The sequence below is a fragment of the Zalophus californianus genome, chromosome 6, assembly GCF_009762305.2.
Source record: "Zalophus californianus isolate mZalCal1 chromosome 6, mZalCal1.pri.v2, whole genome shotgun sequence".
Classification (NCBI taxonomy): domain Eukaryota; kingdom Metazoa; phylum Chordata; class Mammalia; order Carnivora; family Otariidae; genus Zalophus; species Zalophus californianus.
The window spans coordinates 9414578-9425254 of NC_045600.1; the positions used below are offsets into that span (position 1 = coordinate 9414578).

Consider the following 10677-nt stretch of genomic DNA (forward strand, 5'->3'; position numbering starts at 1 on the left):
AGGGCCTCTTGACCGGCTGGCTGGGAAGCCCTCAGCTCTCCAGTTGGGCAGTGAGGTTACGGGGGGGGGGGGGCGGGGGCCATCCGCCCTGGGGACCCACTTGTAACTGCCTTGCCTGTGTCTTCCCTCCTGCAGGAAGGCCAACAACTCTGGTGAAGCCACGTTGCTGGAGAGCCAGAGCCCCCAGAGCGACTCTCTGACGCAGTTTGTCCAGCAGCCGGATATGATGTATTTTATTCTCTTCCTCTGGCTCCTGGTTTACTGCCTGTTGCTGTTCCCGCAGCTGGACGTCAACAGACTCTGAGGCGCATGTCTGCATAATAAAAACGACAGGCCCCTGACCAGGGGGCGGGAGCTCTTTCTACTTCACTTTATTCGGGTGCGGAGGGGGGCACCTGTGCAGACGGTGGAGGGCCTCAGGGAAAACAGCCCTCTCTCCCTGCTTCTCCACCTTTCCTTTCTGTCCTGTAAGTGCTGAGCATGCTTTTCCCTTCGGCTGTGTCCTCGACACTCAGGTGTGTGTTTGGCTGGATCGTTAGGTGGAGTTTGTTCCTGCGGGCCTTGCTTTGTCAGGTATGAAGCACCCTTGCTATTATTTAGCCATAATCTGGCTCGTAGCTCGTCCCCCGTGCAGGTTTTTAAGGTCCGGATGGACTCGATTGAGCTGTCTCTTGGAGGAGGGTCCTCCTGATGGGAAAGAGGGGCGATGCCCCACACAGGACCTCCACTGGGAAGAAAGCTGCCCCGTGTTCCTCCCCGAGGGGGGGGTTTGAGTGAAGGTGCTGGGTGTCCGTGCACCTGTCGTGTGGTCCGCGGTTGGTTATATCCGAGGGGCGCAGAGCTGCCGGCTCCAGGAGCCCACGTCCTGGAACGGCAAACCCGAGGAGGAAAGTGGGGGCTGTGTAGTGAGCTGCGGTGCACTTTCTGTCACCCTAGTTTTGGGGAGGGGAGGATGGAAATTCAGTTTTGCGTTGATTGGATTGAGGTTAAAGCTGTGATTTGCAAATGTTTTCCACCGTGTCTTAGCCAGGGGAGAATCTAGATGGTACAGTAAAAGCCTCTGTGCTGATCTCCAGGGCTCCAGAGGGCACTGCCCAAGGCTCCTTAAAAGCCAGGAGGAGGAGTGCAGGAGTGGCTGGGCTCAGAGTAAGTTCTGGCTCACACTGGAGCTGGGACGTCAGCATGGGCATCCTTTGTGGTCAGTCATAATGGGATTCTTTTTTTTTTTTTTTTTAAGATTTATTTACTTGAGAGAGAATGAGAGAGAGCACGAGAGGGGGGAGGGTCAGAGGGAGAAGCAGACCCCCGCTGAGCAGGGAGCCCGATGCGGGACTCGATCCCGGGACTCCAGGATCATGACCTGAGCCGAAGGCAGACGCTTAACCAACTGAGCCACCCAAGTGCCCCCATAATGGGATTCTTGAATAGACTTTTCTGGAAGGTACCCCGAGAAGTAGACCAGAGCAGACAGTTTGTGGGGAGACCTCCAGCCACCCTCCCATCTTCCTTCTGCCCTGTGCCACCCCCCCCACCCCTGTTTCCCACCAAGATGCAGGCCCTAGGGCCCTGGTATTGCTTCTAACTCCCATTGCCCTGCCCCTCCCAGCCTTACTCAGAAAATCACAAACCAGTAGGTCAGGAGGGGCCCTCAGACAGCCCCTGGGTCTGCCGAACCCAGAGAGGCAGAGCGGGTGGACCAAGGTCACACAGCCAACCAGGAACAGACTTGCAAAGGCACCCGTGCTGCCTGATGCCTGGTCCAGGGCTGTCCCCTCTTTAACAAAACTTGTGTTGGGCCCATGAGTGTCCTGGGGGGGGAAATAAAAAAGGTTAAATGATTAGATAAAAATGTCCTCATTGAAACAAAACCAAAATTTGGGGCCAGCTGCAACCTTTGCTTTGCGCTCGTAAAGCATTCGCTTTCACGCTTGTCCCCTGTGACGTCTGGAGTGCCCTTGACCGCTGGGCCAGCTCGGCCGCTGGTAATTGCTTCTGCTCCAGAACCCACGGCTCTCTCTGAGCAAGCCGAGAGGTGTGCTTATTTCAGGCAGTGGGTTTCAAGTTTACAGAATTCCAGCATGGCCAAAAGAATTTACATAGCACATTTGAATCGATGACAACCCAAATCCCACTCGGTTATAGCCTGCCTTCTCTCCTTCTTGGTTCTTAGAACAAATCTGAGCCTTCCAAGTGGAAAGCTGTCGGGAGCTTGGAGCGGTTCCATCTTGAAGGCCAAACGTCCCGGGGAGAATGGGCTAATTAGTGAGTTCCCTGGCATCACTGAAGGCTCAGAGGTACAGAGAGTAAAGATGACGTGTGTGATATTTTATAACCCCGGACACCACGTGGTCTTTGCCTAGACTAGATGCTGGAAGAGCCAGGGAGGAGCCGACCCAAAACACGCGTCATCTCATTTTACGGGGCTAGACCTTGTTCAGAAAAATCTCTGCAGGCTGTTTCTCTCACCCATTACAACGTGTAATATTGTTTAAAACCACCCAGTGGCAAGATGCCTAAAAATCTTTTGGTTCCGGTTGGCTGTAAACAGATTTCTTCTTTAAAGGCAAAAAAAAATTCCCAGTGGAGAATAGGCTTCTATGGAAGAGGAAGTTGGATATACAAGGTGGATGGAGAAGCCTACAGGACAGACCACCCAATGGCTTTGAATTTTTTTTTTTAAGAATTGATTTTTAATTCTTATCCAAGTCATACATATTCATAGTTTATGAAGAAACAAGTACCATATGGCTTTTAATGAAAACTAGCAGTCCCCTAAGTCTGGTTTCCCTAGAAGCCACACTATCCATCCCTTTAGCTATGGCTTGTTATTTACCTTTGCAGTTGCAAGGTAACACGCTTACACTTATGTTCCTTTTTTAAATTAGAAACACCTGCAACTTGCTATTCTGGTAGATGGGGGTCTCGCCCTTCTCCATCCTCCACTTTTTTCCCCTGGTGTGTTTACATCACGTTATTTCATGCACGTCTATTCAGTGTAGGTGCAGAAGGACCGTTCACGCCTGAGCCAAGTAGTGTGCTATGGTAACACGCCCTTTCTTGCCCCAAATTTCCCCCTTGGTTTGCTCATCTTTGTTTTTTGGAGTTGTTTTATTTTTTTTTTTTATTTTTATTTTTTAGTGTGGCACGTTCTTTAGTAACTTCCTGAGGAAAGTAACATGGGAAGTAAATCTTGTAAATTTCTTGAGCTTTTGCATACCTTAAAATGTCTCCATTCTGCCTGTCCCTGAGTGTAGCTGGGTATAGGATTGCTGGTGGAGAGTGACTCCCTCCTACTGCTCCCCAGCCTAGTTGTTGAGACTTCTGGCACCATCCAGATTCCCAAGCCTCTAGATGTGACTTGGGTTTCTCCCCACCTCCCCCGAAGCATTCAAGATCCCTTCCTTCTTAGTGTTCCGAGCTATCCTGATGCTACTGTGTCCTCCGTGGTATGAAGGTCATGCTGGGTTCTCATGGGAAACTTCGTAAATGTTCTTATAATGGTTCACATCCTTTCTTTCTGAGCCACCTGTTATTTCAGTGTTGGACCTTCCAGCCTACAATCCTTTAATATTTCTTTATCTTTTCTATGTGTAATCTTTTTATTTTAGGGATCACATCTCAGGGAGAGGTCTTCAGCTTTATCTTCTCGCATACCTGATGGATGTTTAATGCTTAATTTTTCCAGAATAGTTTGTTACTGTTCTCTTGTTCCTGTTTTATCATGTCCTGTTCTTCTTTCATGGATGCAGCTCTTCTCTCCCTGTGGCTGTTCATGAAAGTGGCTTCGGGGAAGTTCTTTTCTGCTCCCTGTACTGGCTTTGTCTCCTCTAAGTGTCCTTTCTCTTGGTTAGTCTCAGGCTCTTTCACATTGACGGCTGGTGGTTCTGTGGATCTGATCATATTGAAGAGTGATCCATCAGAAAACAAATTGGAAGCTCTGTGTATCAACCAGTGGGCTTTTCTGTAGGGTCACCCCACGTATCAATTGCAGGTCTTTTCTCTAGGACTCATTGTGTTTCTTTCGAGATATTTTCACTTCTCTCCTGCCTGGGAAAGAGGGACATCCATAGAGCTGCTACTGGCCGATGCAGTGTCCTCATGCAATTTCCAAGAAAAGGCATTCGCTCTGGGTGGCTCACTTAGAGAAAGACACTGCCTCTGGGCAGAAGCCACCCATAGGCACTTGGCTTGACTGGCAGATGGCATCTCCTGCCCCTTTCTCCAGCGAGATGTAAGACCTGAGCTAGGGCAAGACTTGAGGAGCAGAGCAAGGACTAGATTTTTACTCCCGACTCTTCCCTTAGCCAAGCACCTTTGTGCAGTGCGCAGACTGTAGAGCCGTACCCGGAGATCCTAGCACACGTGAGTGCTCGTGTCCTGACCCAAGCGGGCAGGTTCATCACGGTCAGTACTTAGACTCGTTGAATTGCCCCTGCCTTGCTGTGCCCGGCGTCCCCGGGGTGGAGCTCCTCTGATTCCCCCGTGGAGGAGGACCACAGCCGCTCCGTGGCATGCCTCTGCCGGTGTGCGGTGGTCAGGTCCTCTGCCCGCTCAACTTCTCTGGCAGCTCTGCCCTGCTACACATGGGCTGGCATCTCTTGCCTACTCTCATCCCCTCCTACCCCGTTGTCTTCCTTCCTTTGCTCCTGTTTTCATGGGCTTTCACGAGAGCTGAAAGGAGCCCATGTGGTCAGCACACCATCTTGAACCGCAGATCCCACTTGAGCCTGCTCACCACTTGGCTGGGTGGCTCGCTGCTCTGTGCGCCTGTCTGTGAGCCCGCCCTGAGGCTATCTGGGGCCGTGGCAGCAACCATCCTGCCGAGCTGGGGCCGGGTGCCTTTGCATCATTCCGAGCCGGAGGGGGTTGAAAGGCATGCGGAAGCTCGGCTGGAAGGCCCCACGTGCGAAGTGATCCTCCTTCCTCTCCTCTCTGGTCACCCCCTGCCCCCAGACAGTTGCATCTCCCACCTCCCCACAAGCTCTAGTCTGAGGTGTCCGGCAGTTTCCAGGTTTCCCTCACCACCCTCGCTTCATGTAGGAAATAAACAGTCCACACTCGTGTCTGCTAACCAACAGGGTCTTCTCTCTCTGCTGGGCAGCTTCGTGGAACTTGGTGAGCATCGCTTCCTGTGCTGGCCAGAGCTGGCCTCTGCAGGGGGACAGGTTCCCGCCAGGACTTGGAGCCCTCACTGCCCAGGACAGCCACCCAGACACATGGTGCTGCTCCATTTCTGGGGTGCAGCAAATTTCCACCAGTGCTCTCCCTGCCCGCACAGTGCGTGCCTGCTCCTTGGAAGGCCAGAGCGTATTAGAAAGCAGAAGCGTTTAGTGGCTGCCTCTTCGGGCAATCTTTATAAGTCATAGAATATTCGATAGCCTTAGGGATCTCAAAAGGGTCTATCACTTCGTCTGAGCAACAAGAACACTGAAGGTCAGGAAGGGGACGTGACTCGTCACAGTGCTGATGAGTGACCCCAGGGCGGTCATCTTGATTCCCAATGACGTTTTCTACAAAACTCCATCCTCCAGCCCCTGAAGCTTCCCTGCTCCTCCCTCCTTGCCAAGAACTCAGAACGTCACGAAGCTAATTTCTCAAACACAAATCGGAATAAACAAGTAAAGAAGGTATCTTACTGAATATCAGAAAGCATCAAAGCCGCTTCGGTAAGAGCTATTCTCTTTCCGTGGTGACGTCACTGGAGTGCAGTCCCATGACAGGACACTTTTCACGCAAGCTCAGTTTTTCTTGGATCTTGGAGGCCTGCTGGAGTTTTGAGATGTGGCCTCTCTCTCTTTCTGCCTCCAGACCTTCCTCAGGGATCTGTGCCGAATTCCCCACCTGTACTCAGCTTCACATCCTGAAGTCCCCAAAGTGGGTTGCCTTGGAGTTTCAGGCCAGCGTGGCTTCTCAGAACCTTCTCGGCAATGCTCTTGCCAGGAAGCAAGCCCATAATGCTCTCCAGGTCCAGCTGTGTTCTTTCTGTTTCCCCGACATTGCATAATCGCTGCTGAAACCACCTTTAGGGGAAGATTTAAGATCCTGGGCCTGCAGCTGCCATGGGGAGCCCCGGCGGAATAGCAGGTTATTCGTCCGGCCCTTGCAGCCAGTGAGCGGGGCGGCTCCGAAGACAAGGGCGAGGAGCCCGGGCGAGACACTGAGGCTGAGAGCTGGAGGGGCTATACCGTGCTTATTTGCTGAAAATTGCTGCAGAGTTTGCCTCCCCAGTTAGCCAAGGGAGGGAGCCAAGAAAGGAGACGTAGCTTCTTTGCTGGACGCTGAGTCCACAGATCTTTCGAGTCGGCCTTGTCAGGCATTTCCTTGAGGAAGGACAGCAGTTCAGGGAAGTGAGCCTGGTGCCTGAGAAGCACGGGCTTGGGCTGAGTTGGGCCCCAGATCTTCCATTTCTGTCGTGTGCACACTCGACATGAGCACTCAGCCCTCCTCGCTCTGATTTTTCGGAGCTCCCCACTGACCGTCAGGCCTTGTCATTTCTCCTGCATGGGCTTGGGGTGAGCTTGGTCGAGTAATTGGGCAAAGGCTTAGAGAGTCGGAGCTCCCACTTCTCTGAGAGCCGGCAGAGGACCATCTGAGTTCCTGTGCACCCCGGCCCGTCCAGCGATCAGCAGACCCCGCGGAGCCAGGGAGACTCTTACAGTTTGCTCTGAGAACCTTGATGAAAACACATCAGGCAAGCAGTTCTCACAGCCCAGGGCTGTCGCATCAACAAGCCAGGAAACATCTTAGTGTATGGCGAAGAGACAACCAGTATTTTGTTCTGTTTGACCACGTTCTTCTTAAATACAACACTACTCAGCCATCCGGGGGCTGATCCCACTGCTAACTTTTTAAATTCCTGACACCCAGAAGCCAAGTCTAGCTTTCGTCTCACAGGGGTCTTCGTAACTGAAACCATTTTCCTTACATCACAGTTCCCTTTCCTCCTACTCCGGGAGGTGTCCTGGGCTCCAGAAAGCGCAGGTTTGGGAATCAGCCAGATCTAGGTCTGAGTCCCTGCTCTGTCACCTGGTATCTGGATGATCATCAAGCTCCCCGAGTGTCTTCTGCGCGGGGCAGACCCTGCGTACATCCATGTTGAATGAATAATGCTTCCTTGCAAGTTTGCCTCGAAGCTGTAAACCGTCCAGCAGCTCCTTGCTCTGAATTCCCCTCCTCCCTGAGCTTTGCAGACACCTCCTTTCCTTATGTTCCATTGACAAGAGCTTCTTGAAGCCTCTTCAGCCCACCTTTGTCCCACCAGCTGCTCTGTCTCAAATCTAACCCAAACCTTTTAAAGAGGAAGTTGAGGGGTGCCTGGGGGGCTCAGGCAGTGGAGTGTACAGCTCTTGGTCACAGCTCGGGTCTCGTTCTCAGGGTCATGAGTTCAGGCCCCATGTTGGGCTCCACACTGATTTCAAATGCTGATTTTCACCCTGGACTTCACGGCTTAGAAGATAGTTACACCCTAAGGAGGTTCTGATTCTTGATGGCTTTGGCCAAGGTGGCATCTGTGGGTGGAGATTCCCAGAGCTGGGAAGGTGGTGAACTTGGTTAGTCAGCTTGCAGTTCCCCACCACATGTTCTTCTCCCCCATCCCAAATTTCTGCACACCACTCCCAACCCCATACCAAAACCACTCAGATGTCTCCTTCATGCTCGCATAAAAATGACTGAAGATGACCCAGATTCATGTTTTCGCCTCTGGTTGCAAATTTGCAACCAAAATGACTGCCTCTAAAGAACCGCCAGCAGTAAAATCTCGGCATCTAACCTCAAAAACTTCAGCCACCAGTTAACGAGCCATCCTGCCCCAGCTAATCACTTCTCCAACGCAAACGCCTGCTTTTTTTTTTTTTTTTAAGATTTATTTATTTCTTAGAGCAAGTATGAGTCAGGGGAAGGGCCGAGGGAGAAAGAGAATCTCAAGCAAACTCCGTGCTGAGCTCAGAGCCTGATGTGGGGCTCAGTTTTTCTTGGTCTCATGATCCTGAGATCATGACCTGAACCGAAACCAAGAGTCAGATGCCCAACTGACTGAGCCACCCAGGCGCCCTCCAACACCTGCTTTTTCAGAGCAGGAAATTAGGCTCTCTCCCTCAAAACACAAACACACTTCATTGGGCTGGGCAGAGCACAATTAAAATAAGGATGGAGGATTTGAATTACTTGGATGAAGCCATAATTGGTTGGTCTGTGAGATAGGAATACTTATTTTTCCTTTGTTTTAAGTTTAAAAGTTGTGATTTTTGCACTGTCGCAGAAACAGAAATATCTTTTGATTGGTTTGTTGCATTTGCAGTGGCTTGGACTTCTTTTAGCCCCACCCAAAGTCAATAAGAGCATATCCTCTGCCAGACTGTGCTATAAGTAAGAACAGCCACAAAGGCCAGCAGTCTTCAATGTCACAAAGTATTCTTCAATGTCATGCGAGGATTGAATCAAAGGCAAACGCTGGGCGTTTCTGTAACCTAGGGAGTTGACATTGTTCCAAAGTAGGACAACACCGGCCTGAGCATCAGGAACCCACATCTGGACTCTGGCTCACCTGCTGGGACACCTTGAATAATTCATTTACCTCTCTGGGTCAGAAGTTGGAAAATCTTTTACAAAAGTCCTTCCTAGGTTTAAAAATCCAAAGGTTAACAAGGTAGATTTTTTAAAAAGTCTCAGTAAGTGACCTATTTGCTTAAAATAAATGCATCTCTGTATTCCTAAGTGAAATCCAAAGCTTAGAACATTGCTTCTGGGTTTCGTATCTGATAAAGGTGCCTTCAGAAAGAGTTTGGCAAAACAAAGCGTAGTCTGTTAGGGTGTGGGGATGAAAGTTGGAGTAGAATGGAGGAGATCTGCTTCCTAGGGCTCCCGGACCTAAACTGGTCTCCTTAAATTAAGTCTGTGTCGGAGGCAGTTTGCCAGGGAAATCTGTCCCAGATGCCAGAGTTCAGCAGTAGGAACAAAGAACTATAAACAGGACCTTCCTACCCTCCCCATCTTTTCCCCCTTCCCCTGGCGGACTCAAAATTAACCGGTGCAGAAATCCCATTCGTGTCGGGCTGTTTGCATTGTAACATTGGATCCCTTCAGCCGAAGGCTGGCACGTTAGTGGAGAATGTTCCAGAGTGGGCCCGCACCTGTGGGGCAGGGTGCCATGAGGAGGAGGCCTGCCTTTTGCGCTGGAAATCACACCATAAGAGAGTGCCTGCATCACTTGCCTCGCAGCCAAAGACAAATAGGAAACATGGTTGTTCCCTCCCGTGTGTCGTGTGTCGTCTGGACTGATGACTAAGCCTGGCAACAGTTTCTCCCGAGCCTGTTCTCGAGGATGGTGATAGGAGTTTGCTTCAAGGTCTGTAATATGTTTAACAGATTCAATACTACTGTTTCTTTTAACGTCATGGCAGAGCTTCAGGGACAACGTCTGAACATTTTTATGGAGAGCGCTAAGAGAACTATGGAGAAAAAAGTGAAATGTTATTTTGTAGAACAAGGATTATTTTGTCTATTGAGTATATACCCGTAGCTTTGTAAAAAGGGATCTTTGTAAAAAAAAAAAAAAAGATTGTATGAATGTGCCCTCTTATTTATTGATTATTGTAAATGAAGATATAAATGACTATTTGCATAATTTATACCTGTGGGAAATTAACTGGAGTATTTGCTATTTGACTGTTTTCTATTAAGGAATAGTAGGCTCAGTGCTATGATGAATGGTCTTGGAAAATCCCATGTATTCTTAAGAAAATTTTTAAGTATAAATTTCACGAACTGTCCATTTCCTTGCTAACTTTTATTTCCCTGCGTGTCGGTGTCTTTGCCAGTCAGAAATTGCACCGTCTTTCCAGTGTCCCACCCACGAGGACCGTGGCCAGGGTCAAAGTGAAGCAAGTTGGCTTTCGGGCTGTAGAGATTGTTGGGAATGTGCCCCGTCTGACGATGAACTCTCCTTGAGCCTTGGCGCGGGGAGCTCCCAGAAAACACCTCGGTAGTAAGCCCCATAGCAATAACTACAGGCTCTGTAGTTATACTGCCTGAACTTGGACCTGTCTCTTACCAGCCCTCCGGCCCACAGCAAGGGACGCTGGTAGCCCAGGCTCCCCCAGAAAACAGAGCCCAAGTAAAGCTTATGTGCAAATGCACCACGAAGGGGGTGATGTAGTCCCAGGGCAGCAAGAGTGAGGCAAGGAAAAGAGGGAAAGCAAGTTAAAGGCAGGGCACCATATTTGTTGCTCGTCTGCTAGGAATCAGGCGCTGTTCTGGTTGCTGAGAATCCAGCAGTAAATGAAACCGAAGTCTTGTGCTCGTGGGGCTTGTCCTCATGGAGCTTACATTCTTATCGCTTCTCGGCCTTTTGGCTAAGATTAAGTGGAACTTACATTCTTTTTTTTTTTTTTAAAGACTGATTTATTTTAGAGAGAGCAAGCGAGCAAGCAGGGGGAGGGACAGAGGGAGAGAGAGAGAATCCTGAAGCAGACTCTCCACTTAGGGCAGAACCCGATGCGGGGCTCGATCCCAGGACCCTGAGATCATGACCTGAGCCGAAATCAAAAGTTGGCCGCTTAACCTCCTGAGCCACACAGATGCCCCCGGAGCTTCCATTCTAAGTCGGGGTGGGGAGAGACCTGAACAAAATAAGTAAATTACACAGCATGCCACATATATATTGGTGAGGGCTAGAAG

General features: G+C 50.1%; 1 protein-coding gene across 3 annotated transcripts in view; it reads left to right on the plus strand.

The window, feature by feature from the left end:
• CLMN (calmin) overlaps positions 1 to 9770 on the plus strand; it is a 115892-nt gene extending 106122 nt beyond the window's left edge. Inside the window, exon 14 of one of the 3 annotated variants that reach the window (XR_003515728.2) lies at positions 140 to 212. Coding sequence is in view for 2 of the 3 variants with exons in the window: in XM_027570500.2 (XP_027426301.1) it covers positions 136 to 304 (169 nt within the window). In the remaining variant the exon portion in view is untranslated. Of the gene's footprint in view, positions 1 to 135 lie in introns of all 3 variants that reach the window. The other 2 variants (XM_027570499.2, XM_027570500.2) reach the window with 2 other exon arrangements.
• The last annotated feature ends 907 nt before the right edge of the window (positions 9771 to 10677 follow it).